Below are 24542 nucleotides of genomic sequence, written 5' to 3' on the forward strand. Positions count from 1 at the left end.
TTGTTACAAGTACTGCACTGTACAGTACAGTACAGTACAGTACAGTACAGTACTGTACTCTACTGTACTCTACAGTAGAGTACTGTACTGTACTGTACAGTGTACAGTACAACTTGTTACAAGTACTGCACTGTACAGTACAGTACAGTACAGTACTCTACTGTACTCTACAGTACTGTGCCAAGTCTAAATGTACTGTACTCTACTGTGCCAAGTCCAAATGTCGCTCTCTGACCCTGGTTACAGTACTGTACACTGTACAGTGCCGTACTGTACAAGTGCTGCATCATGACGTGGAACCATAGAACGTATTGTGCGTAGATCCTATGAAGTTCAGTCTGAACACACAGTGAGTAAAGAGGACATTTGTACCTGTTGGAGATTTGATCAGCGTTGGAACAAAGAGACTAAAGGAAAGCACAAAATCAAGCAAGCGACTGAATATTAACGATTCGACTTGGATTATAATTATTATAAACTATTTACTTTAAGCCATGGAAGAAGAAGGATTATCTAATATACCAAATCTGCAAATCGCCAGACTGAAGTTTTTATGCACAATGCCGGAATATGATATGAATCAGAAGGGCCAAGCTAAAGAACAATTAATGAAGAACATAGAAGCTGCCAGTTAGTCACATACCTTAACCTACACTTATTTACTGAACCACAATATTAAAATATATTCCTAATAAAATATAATCTTTATAATGTGAATCACAGATAATTCGTATGCGTAATATTGAAATTAAATTACTGTAGTGGGTACTTGCTTTGTTTGTACTGCAATATACCGTACAGTACTCTAGCTGTCAATTCGAATTACTTATCTGTCTACACAGTTATACTGTAATCTTCATGAATATTAGCAGCTAAGTATTACACTAACTGTAAGAATATAAATACTGCATTTTATGTTAAAAATCTTGTTAGTAGCTTTAATCTTCAAATACAGTATAGCAGAATGTTCTTGAACTTACTTTACAACACTAGATATGGCCCCTTTCTATCAGGAGATTTGCAGAGAAATGAAATGGGAAGTTGATGATAAGCTCCTTAACAAAATGAAACTCACTAACCAAGCAGAATTGAAGAGACTTAGTGATGCCCTTGAAGATGCGGAAAAAAATCGTGGGGAGTCTGAAGTACGCGATATCATGCTGGAAAAAGCGGAATACTTATCTAAAATTGGTGATAAGGTGTGTAGTGAGCCTGTACGCGTTGACGGAAACCAATTTGTTTCCAGTGTTAAATGGTATCAGAATCAGTAATTGTATCTATGTCATCTAATACTTGTATGGCGTATCTTTTAATCGTATACAGGATGGTAGCTTGATTGCGCTTAGGCAAACTTACGATAAAACCATGGCCCTCGGTCAAAAAATGGACATCATTTTTCATTTAATTCGAATTGGTTTTTTTTACACGGATCATGATCTGATTAAACGTAATATTCAGAAAGCTGAAAGGTACTACATACTATTACTAACTAGCATTCAATACGGAGTAATTTTATTACAAGTGAGCGTATGAAAGTATATAGTAAAACTGTTAATGAGATATATTTGATTTGCCTTTTGACTCAGTCGAATAAGGGTTGGTAATGTACGGACGTTAGTCTTGCTGTTTAGCATTAGGGGCCTTATTATCTTATGGAAGATTATTAAAATATCGTAATACAGTGGCTATCGAGTGTTAAATTAGTGGATTAGGGCTTGAAAGTTCCCAATATGGTCTAAAGCATAGCATAGTTAGTCTAGTAATACTCTATTTGATGCATACCACTTGTGATACAGTACAATTTGTCTGTTGATTAGCGTTGTATAAGAGCGTTGTATGGCTTTGTATGTCTCGTATGATATAGATAAAGATGCTACTGTGGAGTAGCTGCGATCTATGGCAGTATAGACTATGGAGATACAGACAGTGCTATGAGAGCACTATTCGCATGCAAAGTAGAGTGATTGGGATATTAATGTTGTCCATAGCAATCATACTATTCGCAATAATAGTTATGCGTGTAATATAACCAAATACGCCTATTTATTCCGGAATTCAATCTGCATTCTTATTTTCAAGTTAAAATTCGTCTATACGGTATTATAATTACCATTTACGTAAATAATCACCCCAATTATTAAAAGGAGACGATTACGGTATGCGTTCTGTATTGTTGGATGCTGCAATATACAAAGATAGATTAATCAAATTCTATATCGATGCCACTGTGTAAGCATGCTTTCTTAGAAGATGCGAGCATAGTTACGTAGTACTGTACTATACCTAGTGCTAGTAAATAAATACTACTGTGCATGCTTAAAATTTTACTTAATAACAGCATCGTTTATATTTACAGTTTACTTGATGAAGGAGGCGATTGGGATCGTCGGAATCGTTTGAAAGTTTATCGGGGTCTTTACGCACTGGCAATTAGAGATTTCAAAACGACTGCCACATCGTTTTTGGACACGATTTCAACGTTTACTTCTTATGAGTTAATGGACTACAAGCAATTTGTAATATATACTGTCGTTGCATCAATGATTTCATTGGAACGTGTGGACTTGAAAGATAAGGTTATAAATATATTATAATCGGACTTAGATTTCGTATCTCACTACGGTTTCGATTAGATTGAGTCTGATTCTTAACAACTACTTCGTTATATAAGCTACAATCTTAATAAATATCTGTTAACGATATAGGTCGTAAATGGTTCCGAGATTTTAGAAGTGTTACATGAACTACCCAAGATTAAAAGTTTTCTTAATTCATTGTATTACTGCAACTATGACCAGTTTTTTGTAGCTCTTGGTGAGTCTAGCGTAATAATTAATTTATTCGCAGTTGGTAATGGTACAGGTAAATCTATCTTCTTTGTATACCATATATTTCAAGGTGACATTGAGCAGATAATGAAATTCGATAGATATACGTATCTGCATTATCGCTATTACGTGAATGAAATGAAAATCAGAGTTTACAAGCAGTTACTACAATCATATAAGAGCCTAACACTGCAGTATATGGCTAATGCGTTTGGAGTTTCAACCGAATATATCGATAAGTAAGATTTCGAATTGTCTATAAAAAGGCGGTTGTGAAATTATAGATATTTTGTTAACGTTTTGGCAAAATTTTTAGGGAATTATCTCGCTTAATTGCAGCTGAGCGCCTTAATTGCAAGATTAATAAAGTTATGGGTTTCGTTGAAACGAACAGGTACTGTAGTGATGAAATTTATTTTAGAATAAGTTAGTTGTTAGTACGTGAATATCAATGGTGTACGCAATTTGTAGACTTTTATTGAATCTAAGATTAAAAGTAGAACTACGTTTATTCATCTGTAAATTCTACTTATTTTGATGTAATACAGACCTGACAGTAAGAATCGCCAATATCAGGTAATGTGAACGTCTATTTACGAAGTAGAACTGTTGATTATAATGTGAACACAGCCTGACATTTTAATTAATACCGATATACCTTAAAAAAAACACGTTTATTAAAATATTTACGCATGATGAAATTTTTTTCTTAGGCTATTGTTAAACATGGAGATGCACTATTGAATAGGATGCAGAAACTAAGTCGTATTATAAACGTTTAATTTTGGGTATACCGTAGTTTAGCAACTAAAGTGGGTTCCGTATTGATCCTATCAACACACCTGCAATTCATATATAAGTTAATGCAGGATTAGATTTTAAATCCAGCTGGTAAATCATTCAAAGGCACATAAAACAGCATATTCTAATTTGATTGTATTTATGTGCCAAGTAGGATTCCATCTGTAGATAATCACATAATCTAATGTTAACCTTTGATTTTGTTCGTTGGCTGTTAAGTACGGCAAGATATGCTGGATTTATATTTATCTACAGCTTGGGTGCACTACGATCATTAGTATTTGTTGGATTCAATATGGATTTTTTAAACGAAGTAATTGAGCTAAGTAATCCAGCGTTTGATTGTATGGCGCTTTGTGCAGGAACTACATTTGCTGATGGAGACGATATCTGTTCTGAGTCTTGACTTTCAGATGTAGCTACAGAACAAAGATCAAATAGTTTCTTATTAACAACTTTCCAAGCTTTTTGTATTATGTGTTTTAATAAAATTTTAGTTGTTAACCTCAATGATCATAAAATAGCCCTAAATGAATTTTTGGATTTGAAAGTTCACATATAGTAATTTCGAACGTATTGCGGTGCATAGTGACAAGTAACACACCTGATATATGCTATGTGACACTATAGTATAGTACGCGAGTCTGAATTGATAATGCAGAAGATCCTTATTGCAAGTATGTGCATTGTGCATGGCGCATGATCCTGATATGAATGTAAGGATCACGAAAAAGTTAGTAAAGTAGGACTTACGGATCAAATTTGCGTCGTCAATCGCTTCAGATGGCTTTGCTTTGACTTCTAATTTAAGATATAAAAGGTTTTTCGATCAGTTTTTGTAATATGACATTGTTATATTATTACCGTAGCAAGGCATAAGATTAGAGCATTTAATAAAGTTCATTGCACCTTCTACGTATGAAGTATTCGGTTGATCGCGCTGATTGTCGCTTGCATCAGACTGCGGTTTCTTTATGATAAAATAAAGTATATCGTATGTGATTAACAATAGAGAAAGATCTTAATACACAGTTTAAATCTTTTAACCTTCGCTTTCCCATTCTTACGCTTTTTCTTTCGTTCTTCTATTGACGGCTGTTGAGCTTGTACCTTCGAAAATCGCTTAAATTGGCTCAACTATTAAAATGAAAGTTTCATGGCAGAGTATAATATTAATAGCATTATTCATTGCATAGCCAAATTTGTACAGTATTCCAATAAAGATTTAGCACATAAGATCAGCTTATGTACTGATATAGCGTAACTAACTATTTTCTGCTCTTCTCGTAGTTTAAGTTCGCTGTGCTCATGGATGGTTCGTAAAACTTCTTTTAATTTGCTAGGTATCTATTCGTAAGATTAGAATTTTTCATAAAGTTCATTATATTGAAAATTGGTTACCTTCAGCGTTGGTTTTTCGATTCCGGCGGTTAAAATAACGTCACAGAATAGCCTATGTAATATCAAAATTTTAAAATTATAAACTATTAATCCAGACTTTTAATTTTTAACCAATTTAATTAGTTTTTACTAAGTAACATTACGTCATCTTAAGGATATCATTAATAGACGGCAAAGCAGATTTGAGTGCGTTTGTAGAAATAAGAGACTCTAGAATAGGAGCTGTACACAAGGAAAATTTTAAAATTAAAGCTAAAAATCTGTAAATCTTAACTTAATTATGGAATCGATTTACCTACTGCCGGGATGCACCTAGCTGGAACTGCTTCTAGAGCTGCTGTCGTTAACTGCTCTCCGAACGCCATTTCATATAGAACGCGTCCGAAACAGTATGAGTCTTCGTTTTCCTTAGTCTAAAAATTTACCATATGATAAAATAATCACATATCCTAAGTTGCAAAATCTGATGAAACCTTGCCTGTATTTTCTTTATCATAACGATATAATTTCGATAGTACGATGGCAATCCTAGGGGTGTATTTTCCATATCTGATAATCTGATAAAATAACAACCAGATTTACAACAAGTACATGTACTTAAGGTATCATCTATATAACCAAAATTTAAATTACAAACTTGCAAACATTTCCTTCAAGAAGTACATTTCCGGTATGTAGATGGCCTAAGGGACATGTCAAAATGAAAGACATTACCGTCATAAATAAGCCTCTAAATTCTCATACAACATTTGACGTCTTGATACCGTAAGGCCATCCTCGGCTCTGAAGAAATTTTAAAGCCTATTCATGTAAAAGTACATAAATTTTGAGAATTGTTGTGTCCGTTTTAATGAAGTAATGGTATTTAGTTGTAGAAGATGTCGCATTGAAAATATTAACCTCTAATATCTGACGACCAAACGTTTTAATTTCAGGAAGAGGTAATGCGTGATATAATTTTGGATTCGCATATTTCTTTATGTAGTGTTGCTTTATCTTAGTCTTTTAAAATTTGAGGCAGATACAGATTTTATTTAATTGGTATAGATTACATACATTACATGTACAAATACAAAATAACTCTGAAATATGTTGTATACCTTACAAATATAATCACGAAGAGATCCTTGCATGCTGAAGTTTCTGATAATAACACCTCCTAAGTCGTTACTGTCAGCTAGCAGTACGGACTGAATGTATGGATGCTAAATTGAGGTAAATGACGAACATTAGTTTGTTTAAGGGAGATGCTGTACTACGTTACCATGATAGAATTTACCTGCATAGTTGGTAGTAGTTTTAGGACAGATTGGCGATCTTTATTAGATATCTTTGATAAGTGGCCAATATCTGCCTAAGAATAGGAGCGTTACTTATTAATAATTGCATACTAGCAATAGCGCGAAAAATCTAACCCATGATCTTACCCAAGATAACATTTTCGATGCTTTAATATCCTGTTTTGACTTTACTAAGAAATAATTCTTACGCAGTCTCCAGCCTAACATTAAATGCAGTGTATTAAGCTGCTGTATTTCATGATTTAAATTACAAGAGCGGAAAACATACCAATGCTCCTCAGCGATTCAACAATGTCCCAAGTTTGATCCGATCGGAAGAACATAGAAACGTTCCGTAACGCAATGTCTGTAAGATCAAAGATACTTAGTACTACTGGGATCAATATAAATTAAATGTCATTCATCGGCATAACATTTGATTACGATTACTGTAGTTACCATAAACTCAAGAGTTAAGCATCTAATCATACTGTTTATTAGTGTCGACTTGCCTATAATTTAATATGCTGTAGGCCTGTAGCTACTGCCTCAACTTGTTTAGCTTCATATAATTATAGGATTATACAGTATGTGGCAAACTACCATAAGCTACTATGTTATTGCATCACAATCACACATTTTAGTCTATACAATTATTCGCAATTAGTGAGTTTTTAAATGCACAAACATTATTGCAAACCTTAGATGGCTTATTAATATTGCAAATAATTTATCAGGAAACGTTGTCAATAATGAATTTCAGGAGCTCTTAGTTATTGCGATTTTATATTAATGTAAGATTTAAAGTACGAGATAGGTATGATATCAAAAGACTAAGGTATTTATGGGGTTACTTGTAGAAATTATGTAGAATTACCAAGAATAAGAGAAAAACCTATGAATATTAGCAGATATAAATTTGTAACTATGAATAATAAGAGAAGCGTTTCAGTTACGTAATCAGCTCACTGTCGCTTCCGTAACCTCATACTAACCGGATTAGTCTAAATCTATATCTATAGCGAAAATCCATCTTCCTTTGATAAAATGATTTTAAGTAATGGTAAAAAGATACCAAAATCAATTGTTATAATACTGCACGGTATATTCGAGGCTGCACAGATGGGTCAGAGTAATGTAACGCCAGCAATATACTGTATATCATATTATGTCAAATATTCTACAGGTAAACTTGAAATATATTTGTATGGCAGTCTCAAAATATTGATTTTGTAAAAGGATACGAAGTCGTATATGATATAATTACGGATAATGCATTAAATGTTTCTTTGAAGCATTATTACCGTAGAAGTCTATAGTATAGCGAGTAGGGTCGAAGAATTTCTTGACCGTAAGACAATGTGATAGGAAAGGGTCTTCCAGGATTACATTGACGTATACCTAATGTAATAAATAAGTAACATTAATATTAATTACAAGTTTAATTAATAAGGGAGATCGTACACACGACAATGATATATAATTCTGAGGCTGTTTGAGATAAAAAATTAAAAGAAAACTCTAATTATACCGATCATATGTAGCGTTCTAAATATACCATGTAGCGATGTATTCTACTGTAAGAGTAATATAGTAAAAGGCGGCTGAAATGATACATTATGCCTTACTTTGCCTAGTAATTTTTAAATTGCAGTAATGTTGAGATGCATGATTGCAGCTAACAATGTTCACAAATTTGTTAGCTTCAAGAATCGTGCTGACCTCATAATATATTTATAGCCATTCTACAAGTTAGTCATGAATTACAACTTTAAAGTGATTATGCCGATGTACCTGCAACTGTTGCTTTCTCTTTGCTACAAAGTCTTTGTCTAGATTTCCAAAAAGCTTTTTAGGAGGTAAAGGTAAATCCCTGCCAGAGATCTGGTATGAAATCATATATCCATTGGAGTTAGGTATAATTTACGTAGAGAAATAATTGTAGAACATAAATCTATAAGAATATCTCATTGGCAATAGGATACAGAAATACTCATATATCTCAAAACGATATCAAATATAGTATGTTAAATTATATCATACTTCAAATTGCTCTAATTAGGTCATTTGATACGGTAAAGTTCATTTATATTCAAAAAATGTAGATTTTCATGCTATGCAACAAAATGATGAACGCAAGGTAATACAGGCAGATAAAACGTGGTCATTAGGTTGAATGTAAAGCTTGTATTAGGGTTAAGTTAGGGTTACAATAGGACCCGGGTATGGAATAAGCTAATTATTTGCTATACTGGAAGCTTTCTATCTATCTCATTTAAATCTAGTCTATTAGAAGTCATATTACTAATAGGCCACATTAGATTTAACCATGAATTTTTTGTTTGAGATTCCAGTAGTATGGAATTCTTTCGTGTTCTGCCATAGATAAATTGTACCTTTTATGGAATTTACAACCATTGTTATTTCTAAAGTTAGTATTAATTCTTTGATCAAGTGGCTTTAATAAATATACCGTAAGCGAAATACATTAAGCAGCTTCCGTAAGTTATTGAAAGTAGAAACTGGTAAGACAAGTAGTGATCACTAGAGTTCCTACATATTAATCCATTTAGGGACTGGTGAGTATACGAAATGCAGAATTGCTATTGTTAAGGGATACGGTTCAATTATGGCTTTTAATCTAAAACGTAGCAAGGTTACTTGTTCAATTACTTGAGAATATATTTGCAAAGATAGCCATTATATGGCTAATTATTTTCAGCTACTGTTGTGATAGAGTTTTTCATATAGAATAGGTATTTCACTTTTACATTGTTTTCGTTCTTTGAATGTGCATTGGTGGTTGAACATGTGCGAGATATTGTCCTAGTACTCTACTTATCAGTTCCATAATTTAGCAAATGAACAATCTTTTCAAGGCTATTTCGATTCTTATTTAATAAGTAAGTAACATGGTACGGTGCTTTATCTAATCAAATACTTCATAAAATATAATCGTATGCTACCAATATCCAGTGTAATCGACTGATCGCGTAAAATATTCTCCGATTAAATTTTCTCAAATGATACATTACTAGTATATGCATGATTACACATTAACAATTTGCAAAGGAATGTTATATAGAAATCATTTCTTTAAGAATAACTAACTACTTAAAATCAGTCACTACATTACGGGATTGAAATAGTACTGTAAATTCAAAGCTATTGATTACTATGGATATTGGTAGGTATGTTAATAAACAATGATACTGCATGCAATTAATGAGGGTTTACTTAGTATTACCTATCGTGAGATTTAGCAGTTACGAAGATTGCAGAGTAGATATTACGGGTTGATGTATTTACTGTACTGTATCACAAGTTTTCAATGAGTAATTTAATTAGCTGCAAGGTGTACAGACACAAAATTAGATTTTAGTGAGCAGATATAGGCTTATTGATCTGAGGATATGGGACGATATAATTTCAGTAATATTTATCGTTACCGTATTTGATTTTATTTCATTTATCTATTTTCTTAATAAAAAGATTGCTACATTATAAACTAGTAAACTAAGGTTATACGTCGTTTGTAAGCGATTTAGCTTATAGAACGTATTTACCTCGAATGTTATGAACATTAAGTATTGAACTTACTTGTAATGCTGCATGAAGTGTTACGAAGTCATTATAGCGACGCTGAACCTGAAATATGGATTTTTATGCAAATTATAATTAGTAAATCAATATCATAATAATTTTTGGTACCACAGAGGTGAAACTGTAAAGAATTTTTGAAGTTACAGTATAAGGTAGCGTATACTTTAAAAATAAAACTACAGTAATTTCATAGCAAGTTTAGTACGCATGATCTAGACAAGCAATTTGTATGTTATCAGTAACAGCAATGTCATTTTTTAAAATTACTATTTATACGAGGTACAGTAGATACAGTAGAGTAAGAATGATCTTATACTAATTAGTTTCTAGACGGTTGGCGAGGTGTGAGGAACATTAGCTGCTGCACCATGATGATCGCTTCAGCTTGGAATCGATTTTGCCGCTGAAAGGTCCTTGACTCTACGTAAATTCAGTATTGATTACTGTACTGCCAGCAACGCGAAGTCAATGTTTCCAGGTCTTTTCAATTTGCAGTAGAGTGCTGGACTCGGCGGATTGCATAATGAACGATTCTCATGTTTCATAGTAGCAACAGTTTATTTGAGGCGCCATACTGTAAGTATACGAGTATATTCTAGCTTCTGGATATTAAATGAATGGATGTAGATAACTTGATCGGGGAAATACGCACTGAATAGTTTTGCTATTTTACATACTGTATATTGTTAATTGAAGTCAGGAAGTGTAATTGAAATCGATGCACGCATACTGTATTTTTCCATAAACAGTAAATTGTAACCAGTCCGAGATGATAGGCATTTATTAACTTGAGGATCATGGGCTATCACACACATACAGTATACATTCTTGATGTTTAATGGCGATAACATTTTTACTAAGTGTAAATAATAATAATAATACTGGGGTGTACAGTACCTTCCAGAAATTTTCCGGATTAGATCCACGTTGCACTATTAACACATATTCCTATGAAGTATTCATAACAAAATATTTCTTTGGTTATCGATTTAAACAGGTACTAGACGAGTATTAATGATAATAATAATTATAATAATCGAGGGTATCATAAACTACAGTACGTAGATTACGTGTCTATCTCATTTATTCCTAATTAACATTTCAGATTGAACATACAACATCGGCTTTAACAGGTACTAGACGAGTATTCATGATAAATAATAATTATAATAATCGAGGGTATCATAAACTACAGTACGTAGATTAAGTGTACAGTATATCTCATTTTCGAGAGATATTCCTAATTAACATTTCAGATTGAACATACAACGTGAGAGTCGATAATATTAGCCTTCTCTATCGAGCAAGTTAAAGGGATTGTGTCGTCACACTCTATCCTCGCGGAGTTTGCAGCCATTTTTAAACTAAAGGTCAATAATTAATTAATAGAGGTACCAGGGAGGCAGGGACTTCTACGAGAATACAGTACTGTATGTACATTGTACAGTATGTGTTCTTTCGAAAGTCACTAATGAAATCAATCAAGACCATAGTGTTCGACACAGGCTGGTAAAAGGTTGACGTCATGTATTGCATAGCTCTGCTTTACACTGTGCACTATTGCACTGTACAGTACAACAGTACTGTAGTTAGTGGATGTTCACGGTTGGACAGTACTGTACTGTACAGTACTCTCAGGGACTACAGTACACTCAGTACAGTACTTCTTTTTTCAAGTACTGTACACTGTACAGTACTGTACTGTACTGTGCAATTGTGCATCTTTCAGAGTTGAGTATGAACTCTATCTGTCTGTCGTGTCAGACAACTGCGCCTGCCCAGTGCCCACTCGTGCCCAGCATACGACCACAACTACAGTAGTGTACTGTACAGTGTACAGTCTGTACTTCTTTTTTCAAGTTGTTTACTGTGCATCTTTCAGAGTTGAGTATGAACTCGATCTATCTGTCGCGTCAGGCAACTGCGCCTGCCCAGCAGACGACCACAACTGCAGTAGTGTACTGTACAGTACTGCACTTCTTTTTTCAAGTACTGTACTGTACTGTGCATCTTTCAGAGTTGAGTATGAACTCGATCTGTCTGTCGCGTCAGACAACTGCGCCTGCCCAGCAGACGACCACAACTGCATTAGTGTACAGTACTGCACTTCTTTTTTAAGTACTGTACTGTACAGTACTGTGCATCTTTCAGAGTTGAGTATGAACTCGATCTGTCTATCGCGTCAGACAACTGCGCCTGCCCAGCAGACGACCACAACTGCAGTAGTGTACTGCACTTCTTTTTTAAGTACTGTACTGTACTGTGCATCTTTCAGAGTTGAGTATGAACTCGATCTGTCTGTCGCGTCAGATAACTGCGCATGCCCAGCTGGCGACCACAGCAACGGCATGGTAACAGTCAGTCCAGTACAGTACAGTACTGTAGTGTACTACTGTACTGTGGTCCGTGGTCACATTGAGATCAAAAATTTTAACGTTCAACTGGACAATTTGTCAATATTTCCCGCGTCGGACATCATTGAGTGTAAGTGATAAATGAAAGCTTATTATTAGTTAGAATTAGAATTCCTTTTCTTATGGATAAATTTTAGTTGTTTGGCATATTAAAATAGATAATTTATTTTGCTTAGACTCAATCTAATTAAAATCGCATACAGCTAAACAAAATATCTTACTATGAAAAGCGACTTGGCCAAAGATCCGAGTGTTTTAACGAAAGACCGCCTAAAGGCCTTGTTGAGTACCAACGGTGTCCCTTTACCTGAAGGTGATCAACGGAAAGATGTATACGTTAAATTATATATGCAGCACATTCAAAACAAGAACATTGACACCCGTAATACAGAACCGAATGTAAGGTCGGAATTTTCATCAGATGATGACACACAGTCTGTGTCTAAGTCAGCAAAAAAGGTAAAACCACATGAATTTTGGCCAATATATTATATTATACTATATGTCAATGGATCGAGTAGTCATGACTAGACTCTACCGCTTTATTGCAAGTTTTTAGCTCGCTGCTGTTCTTCTGTTGTATAGTGAAAACCTATGTTTTAGCTCACCACTCACCACCTAGCTGAGTTTAGCCCAGATCTTGTGTATGACTGATTACTGTATCTCATTTCTAAATTTTAAATTCTATATCAGTATGCGTGCACGATACTAGTTACTTCTCTTGGTAGCCTCCACCGTTAGTTGTCCTGACGACTCTTTTGTCGTCTTTGTAACTTGTCGCGTTTTACTATATTGACTATTCAAACTCAAAATCCCTATTATCGAATCCCCTTTATTGTTTTTTTTGAATAAGGAAGAAGAGGCAATTTGAGAACAGCAAGCTAATATTTTGCTTGAACAAAAATTAAAAATTGTTGTTTTGTCTGTTTGTTCTTAATAATTTCTACTTCATTGCTGGATTAAGCAGCTCTTTGCCATCATATTAGTAGACTACTACAGTAGACTGCAATCCTACCAATTTCTGTTGTAGCAGACAAACTACGCACTCGCACTCGCACTCGCACTCATGTAAATAAGTAAATTAATTAAATGGCTAGGATTATGAATGAAAGATTTAAATACTGTTAGAGAGTTACTGTAGTGTAATCATAATCATAATGGATGTCTTGTAGTAGGTCTGGATATTCTAATTTTTGTATGATTGTATTGAGTAATTACAATTTAAAATTTACTTATATTAATCAGCGAAAGCCAGCCAAGAAGAGAAAATCCACCGATACAAATAATGTTTTTAATATAGATTCACTATCGGACGAAGAGCTGTTGGCAAATTTGAAGAAATACGATAGTGCAGCTGGACCAATTATCGACTCGACACGTAACGTGTATAAGCGAAAATTGAAAGCTTTTATTCAACGCTCTGAGGCAACTGTAAAAGATGGAGAATTTTCCGATCCAGACGGTAAGATTTTTAAGAAGTTATACAGTACTTCCACTTTATAATAGCTTATGATTATATAGTTGCTTTCAGTGCAGTAGTTCTTACATCTTGGCTAGACAACAACTTTGATTTTTACTAAGTTTACTTTGTGAATTAGTACAGTGTTATGCAGCATAGTAGTTGCAGTTAATGAATTTCATCTCCGGTATATTGTTTAATTAACGATTTGTTAATGGATACTGGTAATAAATCATACCATATTCTTATCGTGATAATACCCTTATGGCCATTACAGTACCTCGAATAATGTGTACATTATGTTATTTTTCAACTAACAGTTGGTACTAATGTATAAATGTGTTATTGCTAATCAACACTTCGTTATGATCGTTAAATGTGTGAAATGATGCATTACATTGCACTATCAATTAGTCCTACTACAGATTACAGGATGTCCTTGCTATCACTTGCTGGGTTGCTATTGTACTGTATTTTTGACGACTTCGGAGTGTACAGCAATATGCCTATTATTTATATATGTAGAAAATAGATACGTAGTGTAAAAGTATCAACATTACGCAATGAGCAGTATATTACGCCGTTAGGACCTCGTAATGATATTCACATTATACCGTATCATATACTTAGGAGTAGCTGAAGATAGTACAAGTAAAAAAGTGGTGAAGGATACACCTACGCCTCGTCGAGGGCGCACCAAAAGTCGTAGATCAGTTTCAAGAAAAGAATTCGTAAAATCTGAGGTCAAAGATTCAACCGACTCAAGCGATCGAAAAGATGACATCGCCATATTAAACACCTCTCATTCTGTGAAACCATCGCAATCGAACGTAGAATCTCCGCAAAGTCAGGATTTACAAGAAACAAATCTGTGGTATTTCATAATCATTTTAGTATTGGCCTTAGCGATATATACTGGTGTTCATATTCTGGAAATCGGTCGAAAGCATTAATTCATAAGCAACTATTTCAAAGAAACTTCGATGATACAAAATGAGCCTATAAACTGATTATCACTACAGCACACTACTCTAGACTTTGGCTTAGAATTGGAGATGATCCTTCTGGTAGTTTTAGATTAGGCAGTATCGTAGTTCTATACCTAATTTATTATAACGCGTATTTTGAATATCCTAGATTATGAGTCTTTCAAGTTATAATTAGTAAACCTTCTAACGATTTGTGGAACTGTTGTCTAGGTCAAGGTCGATTATTTTTATATTCGAACGTTTGTTAATTTATAACTATAAACGTACAGTTTTTTAATCCATGTAGGTATTCGAGTAAGTACTTTATAATGCGAATTTACGGCTTTAATTTTTAAGTTCTAGTGTGGCATTTGAATTCGTTTGCCATAGATTTCTTACACGAGAATAGTTAATTTTTAAACACTGAAGCCTATTCTGTATGTTGTATGACCGAGATCGTTTTATTGCGTTTATTTCACCTTGCTTTGTTAAGTACTTACGAATATTGAGACAACGGACCATTTTCATTCTTGTATATATGATTCATCGTTGGCATGAACATACCATAACCTTAGAAGTCCTTGTAGGTAATACGGTATTGATTGCTTTAACATCCAAGATTCTTTAGATATCAGCAGCGCTTATGTATCGTTAACGTATATCTTCAGAAGTGATATTGAACAAGGTTGCAATATTTGTAAGAAAGTGAACCGTAAATTTTATAAATCTTAGATTGATCTTAATAGTAATTTGTTTTAATAGCTGTACACTGCATGACTGGATTATTATTTGCTAATCCTAAGTTAATTATTGGCAACCCTCATGTTGTTGGTTTGTATGTCGGGTTGGGCAATTTCAATGAAGCACGTGCTTTAATTAAACCATCACTTATACTGATTTTCTGCAAGTAGTAGACTTGACTCACGGTACTATAGGCACGCAATGTCCGTTTACTGTATAAAGTATGTTCCCTATTTTATCATTCAGCCGCTTTCTGCATAGTGCAGCTGGTACTATTATAGCTGTAAAAGCAATACCGATCCGGTAGCTTAACTGGGCTCTTGATGGAGATACTGAGTATAGCATGGTGTTTGGTAAAAGGACAATAATTGTAATTATATAAACACTATTCGAATGATTGGCAACTCACTCAGACTCTGTTGATACGCAAAATTTACGTGTAACCTGTTATTTTAGAAATGAAGCATTGTTTATATGCAGTACATGTAGTATTGATCATAACTTGTACAGTTCAGATGGGAATTCAGCCTTTTTGATAACTTACCTTTCTATCACTAACAAGCTCTAGTTATGGTAATAGTTGAATAAGATCTATTATACTGCGTATTATACTAGCCACAAACATTTAGTATCTATCTATTACTGAACACAAAAAATTTCTATATGCACAGCCCCCGTAGCTTGGCATTTTCGCTCAAACCTTGAAGTACAGTACTGTAGTTGAAGTTTTACATTAGCTCCTCTAGACCTGAAAGCGAACTCTGTTTGCAGTTGATCGAGATAATTGAGATCGGGGTTGGGACGGCATAATCCTCTTCAAATTTTTTCGTTGTTAATTATTTATAATTCGCTTTATGAAATATTTAAATAGGAGGGTACGCAGTGATTGATATTGCTTTAGTTTAGTAAATGCCATTCATGGCCATGTATAGATTAGAAGTTTAGGGGTTAACTAATGAATACTGTAACCAACTGTAAATCCATCATAGATTCTACAATAGTGTCGTTACTGATAAAACATAGCTTATAATGATATGTCCATGGGTATCCATATCCTAAAACAACCCGTCTTTCGTGTATACTGTAGTACTGTAACTACGACTGCAATCTCCGATAATATTAAACCGTGATAGGTACTAGGCGACATAATTTATAGTTTATGCGCAACTGCTGAATTAAGCCAAAGGCGAAGGATACTGTCTAAGTATCACTGCATTTATACACGTAGTGACATCTTGCATAGGTTGCCCGTACAGGTATTGTTATAGAATTATAGAGCCTTTATAGCAAAAAGGAGAGAGTACACAAATTTTTCATAAAATAAGGGTATTTTTACAATTAAAGACCGCAATATGTGCATATTCTCATAGGAAAAAGATAAACACTCCACTTACAGAGGCTTTATTGACTAGCTTCTAAATGCCAGCAAAGCAGAGAAATAACTACTAATCAACTCTGTTGCTGTCCGATAAGTACACTTTTTAGCACATAGTACATTGCGTGTAACATGTTTTTCTACATACTACCAAATCAAGGTACAGCATTATATCATATAATATATATATATATGTACCATAAAATTGGTTATATATTAATTACGTATATATATGGTTTTATTGCACTGTTATTCGTTGACGGACCATCAAGTATCCACATGATAAGCAACTGGAAAGAACGTAAATCCCGTTCTCATAGCTGACCAATAGGGAACAGAAACTTGTGCTATAGCTATTGTGAGAGTTTTACGAGCTAAGAGCTATTCCTTTGTAAAATCTTCGCGAAGTTTTATGATCTGGTTAAATACCAACTGTAAAGTAATAGATGATCATTATTCTTTTTTATTACTATCTTTAGTGATTATAATCAACGAGATTCATTATGATTTACTGCATTGAGTATTTAAATACCTACCTTATCTCTGGTGGAATCTCTATCTACGCAAAAATACCCCATACGTTCGAATTGAAACTGAGATCCTACTGCAGCATTAGCAGTGGTACTGTCTATTAACGCGTTCCCGAAAACATGCAGGGAATTCTTCAAAAATGTACAAAATGAAATATCAGCCAGGTTTGAAAGTATTCGCCGCACTATAATAAGTTATCGTTGATCATCCAGCAGACCAAAAACAACTTGCTAATGCTAATCGCATATGTGACTCGATATAGATAAATACCTCGTTAATATCGTTCAAGAAGCCACCAGGCACCTCTGCTGGGTTCGCATGTTTGAACCTAATGTCGATAAATAGGTTTATATTAAAAAATCTAGAATTCGGTCAGATTCTTCATTAATTTGAAGGTAACGTACAGTCGCTCATAGATTCTAACTTCGCATGTGAGCGGTTCTGATACCCAATGAATGAACGCTTTCGGTTTACGAATGTCAGATATCGGTTTTGCAACGACCAGTAACTCTTCAATATTATTTTTATCGTTCTAGATTATTTTGAAGTAGAAAGTTGATTAAAGCTATTACAATAGACATATTGATTACCGACTCTAATAATTAACGTTACCATAACAATATCTTGAACCATAATTGCGTAGCCGGTGTGTCTTAAGCCTACGTACTGATTTTCAGTTAAACGATGGAAGTTCTCTCCAGCCGTCTAAAGTATTAATGTTTGAGCTAAACAAAACCATTCGAGGTAAAATGGAAATAAACTGTGGCTGTCTAACCTTTTTGAAGTCACCCCGCTCAATGTATATCACATTACTAAACACAATATTATGGTTGCCCTTACTGGAATCTTGAGGAAAGTCCGGAACTGATAATATCAAGTTCTAAAATATAATTCAGACATTTCATTGAGGTAATATGATGCTTAAGCTGTTTTAATGTAAGCGCTAAATAGATCACTTGATACCTTAGGTTCGGGAAAGTTAACTATTGAAACCTTGAGTGGGTCCAATACAGCCATAATTCTAATGAGCATAATAGCGTAATTTAAAAGCGGTAGCAGTACAATTTACAACAATAACGAATATAAAATTTAACAGTTAAGTTCACAAAGTGTAACGAAGTAGAAATAGATATACAGATATATGAGTTATGACTCCTGCTACTGTAACACCAGATGTTTGTTGTAATCAAAGTATTCAGGATATATAACACGTCAGTTGACCAAAAGTTTTAAGATTAAAAGACCAGTCTAAGTGCCCCATTTTATATGAAGATAATCATTATTATTATAGTAATAGATTTATAATTCTTATTTTTAAGTTAATTTGATGTAAATGAAGTTACCGAAATGTAATGTATCCATTGCAGTAAACATCAACCTTACAAATGGATGCATTAACAAAAACAGAGGTCTGCTGATTATTCGCATAATTAATAATCGAATGGACTTGTTATAAAATTCTTTAGATAATTACCTTGGAGCTGTTAAATTTAATTCCTCTCGGACACATGATTCTAGCAACTGAGTATCGATCGTTACCTGAGCCATAGTTACTCCTACCTAATTTAGTCAAATTATTTTAGAACATTACTCTCCCGTATTGTCAAATCTAAATCAATATAGTTTTTTTGAAAGATAGTCACACATCTTGGATCGCTTACTTTAGCACAAAATCGATTGATGGCTGCTGGAGGAAATCCGCGTCTTCTGAGAGCCGAAAGGGTAAATAGGCGTGGATCATCCCAGCTCCTACAAGAAGAAATGTTCTCAATGCCGCAGTATCGATTTATCTATTGAATTGATAATAAAAGTTTCATGTAATTGCCTTTACTTTACAATTCCATGTTTAATCAGTTGTACAATCTTGCGTTTTGATACGACTGTATACGGTAAGTTTAACCTTCCGTATTCCCACTGGACCGGACAATAAACATCTACTGCATTGCATAACCAATAGTAGGAAGATCTCCTACGATAACACATGATGAGTGTGATTAATATCACTACTATATCTGCTAAATATTGAATACTAATTTAATCCTATAAGCGTCGTATAATTAGTGAGCATGAATGCGCTTGCTTAGCACTGGTAAAGATCAATTACCTAGATTGAAATTCTTTAGTGCACAAAGAATGAGTGATATGTTCCAATGAGTCACAAAGGCAATGCGTATAGTCGTATGTAGGATAAATGCACCTATTTTTAGTTGGCAGTCATAGGTTAGGCATGTAAAAGCTTTAGATCCACTTGACAAAAATCAGGAATATTAAATTGAAATAAGTTTTAATACCATTTATTTCCTGATCTAGCATGATGAGTGAATTTAATTCGATAAGCAACAGGATCTGCTTTACCATCTTCTAGAGTCATTTTCATTCTTAGAGTAGCCTTAACATAAAATTAAAAAGATGCCCGAGTTGAAGATAATTCTGCGTGTTGTAAAATATTATTTGTCTAAATGACCTAGCGACGTATGCAGTCATTATCATCATTTTGAATGAGATGCTGATCTTTAATATCTAATCAACTAGAAATTTCGCTAAAGAACGTCAAAGGTAGCACTTTTACCTAAAAACTCATTATCAGAAAATTACTTTAGACCTTGATAGACCCACCTTTCCCTCATCAATTTTTCCATTTTTCATGTCCTCAAACAGTATTAGTGATTCCTCAATTGGACGATCCCTCCAAGGACTAGGCAATGGGCTATATCCTTTTATATCGTCTACTGATTGATGACATACATAAGCCAAGTCCCTAAATTAACATAAAGACCTGTAAGATTATCAGAACTGTAGTATAGCAATGATCCTCCACTTATGTACCTATTTATCAATTCGATAGCATAATGATATAACTCTTCGAAGTAGTCGGAGGAGTGTGTAACTTTGTAAGGTTCGTAACCTATAATAAAATTGAGTTACGAAGCAAATTTTAGTTTCCATTTTAATTTAGAATTCATTCATACCCGTCATTTGTACAGTATAGTCTTACCGAGCCAACGCACGGCTTCCAGTATTCCAACAAAGTACTCTTCTTCTTCAACTTCCGGATTAGTATCATCATATCTTAAGAAGCAAATACCATTGTTTGCCTGGCAGTAAATATCACAAGTTTAAGTAATTACTATATAACATCCTGCTTTGCCTTAGTGATACCTAATCATAAGTCAAACCTTTGCATAACAGAAATTAAAATTGATCGCTTTTGCATGTCCTATATGCAATATGCCATTGGGTTCGGGAGGAAATCTGGTCCGTACCTATCCAATAATATAGATCTATACTGTATAACGTACATATACGAGACAACAGTTCGATAAATTTGTCTAATTTAGTGAAATTAAATTAAAGCCTACATAATATTACCTGGCCACCTGTATAATTAAGGTGATGCTGTAAGATATCCATCGTTTTATTCGTTACTACGTAACCATCGGTTTTATAATTTTCACCTGGCAATATATTATATAGATATTACGAAATCAATATTTTATTGTTATCTACATTAGATAAAATTAAAAAATTCAACAATGATAAACCTGGCTTATGAAAATTAAGACTTTTGATGATATCCCTAAATGATCCAATGTGTGAGGCTGCAGTTTTAAGTGCACCAAGTTTAGTATTAACAATAAGTTGCATAAAGAAATGTTGTAAGGAATCAATATCGGCTTCCGTACGTACATTCATCCGGTAATTTTTCAGTATTCGTTGATTTCTTTTTTTTTTTTGCATTCTAAATTAATATAACATTAAATATTCACAACTCAAGCTGTTACTGAAAGTTAACTTAAGAATTTTACAAGAAAGCGTCATAATTACCTTAACACTTGATTTATCTTCAGCAGTTTTAGGACCAAGGAGTGCATGTACCTTTTAATAAATGGCCATAGTTGTTTAAATTTAGATATGAATTAGTTTTTAGTAATAACTGAAATTTAGGGGTCTTTTCAGATCTATCAGTCGGTATTAATTCTATACACTAAATCATAAATTACCTGAGAGTCGATTTCCGATTTAACACTCCTTCCGTCTGCCCACTTAAGCTTGTCCCTGGCTTCAACTATATCAGTCGTAAAGTCAGGTGATGCATGCTCAAAAATAAGATTTGCACACACCGTATATGGTATAATGGTATACTAGCTGAATCACTCGTATAAACCATAGTGTGAACGCACTTTATAGATAAGAGTATATATGATAGCTATGAAAGAAATCAATACTCACAAATAAGAGTACCAAAATTAAATTTGTATCGGCAGCTTAATATATCATTCTTATGTTTATTTATAATTTGTGCTACCTAAAACAGACATGAAATGGTTGTACTAGAAATAGATCAAGGGCTACTTGAACAGTACCATAAGATAACAATAGTTCACCAATATCTTAGTTATAACTATAATAAGAGCAAGAATATTTTATAGCTCAACATACCACAGCTTTGGTTTCCTCAGGGGTAACGGTGATTCCAATTCCACAAGCTGCTTTAAATTTTACGTCATCAATCGGGCTAGTAGGATTATCGACGAAGTATGCCATAGCAGCTGTTCATACATACGATAATTAGCATACGTATGAGGTTATAATTTGATAAAACTTTTCTGATTTCTATTAACTCGATTCTACCTGACAGTTGTGATTTATTATTTATTTCTTTGCGGCAGACATATTGCAGTAAGTAAGAGGTCTTCGATTGATTACGAAGTTCGGTAGCGATTTGATACAGAAGGTTTCCAACACCACTATCAATTTCAACATCAGATAGACTTCTCGCCTATAAAAGTATTGACAGGTAAGATCGATTTTAAGACTGTGCATTACCGTTGTTTGTAAGCGGTCAAAATATATATGATGTGAATAAGCAGATACACCTACTCTATCAAAATTTACGGTACCTTTAATTAAGATATTGAACTGAATCGCTGAAATCATCAATTCAATGACTAATTCAAATCAGGATTGAAATTGGTTTGAGTTTTGCTAAAATGAAAGGAGCTGATTTGAATAGAATCGTGTGCTAAAATTTTCAGTTTCTTGAATTAAATCACTCAATTCAATGACTAATTCAAATCTGAGTTGTGTTAAAATATATATATGTTTACTTGCACAGTGACAGGCTGTAGTAGGGACCACTATTTTTTTGGGGGGGGGGAGAAATTGACATGATTTGAATTGATTAACTGTAAGTTTAAGTGATTCTGAGTTAAAAGAATTGATTTGCTAGGACTCAAAATTTCACAAAATTGAATTGAATGAATAGAGGTGAAATAAAATTAGTTAGAATCACTTGGAATGGAATACTTAAGCCCCAAAGTCGAATTTTGACATTCCGTATATTGTAAATTCACGGATTATCAAATCATATTAATGCGATTGTAGGTGTGTCACGCTGCTAGTATACTATTATAATTATTAACTTAAAATAGTAATGTATTCCATGAAATTTCCACGGGTTTCGCTAGTAATTATAATTATTATAATTAATCAGTAGGGACTACTCAAAAATTATGATTAAAGTTCTAGGTAGTGCAGCTAATGTCGATATGATACTAAAAATCATATCAATCATGTCGATATAGGAATGTGAATGATTCCTGTATCCTTACTGAAAATGATGAAGTAGCTTTATTTATAGCACAGCCGTAAAAGAATTCTACGCAGTGTATATAATTAATACAGTAATAAGTGCGCAATATTTATTTATGGAGAATTAGGTCTAGATAATTTTGATGGCTAAACGTTACAGGTCTGCAGTCCAGTACATTACTACTCGTATTTGTGCTGCTGTTTCGTTGGCGATGCATTCCGTTGGAGTGTCTCTTTCGAGTTCACATTGATCTAACAAAAACTACAGAGTGAATTACTTGCAGCGTATTTACTGCTACCAATGCTACGGCAAAGGAAGAATCTGATGTTTATATATTAAGTTGTATACGCATTAATAAATGCATAACCGCATGTAGGGCATTTTTAAAAGCTGTTTGTACAGTAGCAGCCACATAAGCTCGTAGTAGGACTGTTGAAAAAAATAATTAGACTGTGCAAGTATCATAATAATTATAATGCAAGCGAGGTTGATCACTCTCATTTGACTATAGCTCCCAGTGCACCTAGCTAAGTCATTTGTTGTATGGTGTACCATTAATTTGAGCATGATGGCGTATCTTCTATACAAAAGTATATTATAATATCACAAGTAGCTCCAACGTTCATCCGTTGGAGACAAATATTCATTATAATTAAATGGTATTTTAAACACTATAGATGGAGAATATTGTATAATAATTGTAGTGCGATACTGAATCAAAAGCTATAGTACTTGATACACATATTAAGATGTTAAGACCAAAAATTAACGAATAAGAGGTTACAGGGTTGCAGAAATAGTGAAAAGTATTGCATCATCTACCACATCAATACAGCACTGCTAAGCACTACGGCATGGTCTGCTAACACTAAGTATTCGATGCCGGTACAGTAACGTGCGCTATAGTAAGTAGTGCAGTACCGAGTCAAGGGTATAGGCGTTTGTCAATTATAAATGACGTTTGTTAAAATCGGAAGGTCTCCAGGTTAAGAAAATAGTTGACAGGATACCAGGATTACCAGTAATTTGCCACTAGAGTTCCTTAATTAAAGTAGACAAACAGAACTCACTTCACTAGTAGATAGCATAGTACAGTATACTCGTACTGCTACTGAAAGGTTAACCATGAATGATAATCGATGACCTAGGCTGTTGGTATTTCTTCTGGAAGACCGTGACTATCCACTCCCCTTTACAGTACTGTAGTGTACAATCCCACAACTGATACTGACTATACTGAGCAGATAAATAAAATATCATTTTCGAAAATGCTGTAATCTCTATTTCCTACGTTGATAACATAAACACTGATATTACCAGCACATTGGTGTAAAGTGTAGGTCAGTGGAATGGGCATTTGTATCTGTGCAAAATGTTTTGCTTCAAAGAAAAACATACCGTACAAGGTAAGGTATTCAATGTTTTACGCTACCTCGTGTATTATAATAGCTAGTCGCGCTGCAATAGCTTTATTTTTTAACGTTTCTTCAGCCTTTAGTTTGCTTAGACCGACGCTTGTAAATAATTCAACGCTTGCTTCCATTTTAC

General features: G+C 34.0%; 4 protein-coding genes across 4 annotated transcripts; 2 read left to right on the forward strand and 2 right to left on the reverse strand.

Annotated features, from left to right (window-relative positions):
• Window positions 1–494: 494 nt before the first annotated feature.
• TRIADDRAFT_18564 (uncharacterized protein) lies at window positions 495–3610 on the forward strand (the record flags this gene model as incomplete). Its single annotated transcript, XM_002108147.1, has 9 exons — window positions 495–630; window positions 994–1199; window positions 1324–1469; window positions 2357–2576; window positions 2706–2814; window positions 2899–3067; window positions 3145–3222; window positions 3377–3404; window positions 3542–3610. The coding sequence occupies 9 exons, from the start codon at window positions 495–497 to the stop codon at window positions 3608–3610; spliced, it is 1161 nt and encodes a 386-aa protein (XP_002108183.1).
• A 512-nt stretch (window positions 3611–4122) lies between these two features.
• On the reverse strand, window positions 4123–11270 carry TRIADDRAFT_52399 (uncharacterized protein; the record flags this gene model as incomplete). Its single annotated transcript, XM_002108881.1, has 18 exons — window positions 4123–4155; window positions 4234–4334; window positions 4383–4430; window positions 4494–4599; window positions 4677–4766; window positions 4899–4976; window positions 5031–5082; window positions 5343–5443; window positions 5931–6032; window positions 6131–6235; window positions 6310–6384; window positions 6458–6531; window positions 6600–6677; window positions 7615–7711; window positions 8105–8194; window positions 9911–9958; window positions 10811–10861; window positions 11181–11270. 18 exons carry the CDS (start codon window positions 11268–11270, stop codon window positions 4123–4125), a joined length of 1419 nt encoding a protein of 472 aa, XP_002108917.1.
• A 1279-nt stretch (window positions 11271–12549) lies between these two features.
• On the forward strand, window positions 12550–14739 carry TRIADDRAFT_52400 (uncharacterized protein; the record flags this gene model as incomplete). Its single annotated transcript, XM_002108148.1, has 3 exons — window positions 12550–12786; window positions 13573–13789; window positions 14417–14739. 3 exons carry the CDS (start codon window positions 12550–12552, stop codon window positions 14737–14739), a joined length of 777 nt encoding a protein of 258 aa, XP_002108184.1.
• Window positions 14740–17251: 2512 nt separating this feature from the next.
• Window positions 17252–24537, reverse strand: TRIADDRAFT_37025 (uncharacterized protein; the record flags this gene model as incomplete). The annotated part of the gene is made up of 24 exons (XM_002108882.1): window positions 17252–17302; window positions 17407–17532; window positions 17672–17729; window positions 17806–17933; window positions 18014–18106; window positions 18177–18281; window positions 18365–18422; window positions 18876–18961; window positions 19063–19150; window positions 19233–19370; window positions 19506–19598; window positions 19693–19790; window positions 20018–20159; window positions 20228–20306; window positions 20397–20496; window positions 20578–20664; window positions 20771–20856; window positions 20944–20963; window positions 21156–21277; window positions 21403–21467; window positions 21632–21703; window positions 21838–21951; window positions 22034–22181; window positions 24427–24537. The coding sequence occupies 24 exons, from the start codon at window positions 24535–24537 to the stop codon at window positions 17252–17254; spliced, it is 2268 nt and encodes a 755-aa protein (XP_002108918.1).
• Window positions 24538–24542: the final 5 nt, after the last annotated feature.

Source organism: Trichoplax adhaerens, genomic scaffold (assembly GCF_000150275.1).
Source record: "Trichoplax adhaerens TRIADscaffold_1 genomic scaffold, whole genome shotgun sequence".
NCBI lineage: Eukaryota > Metazoa > Placozoa > Uniplacotomia > Trichoplacea > Trichoplacidae > Trichoplax > Trichoplax adhaerens.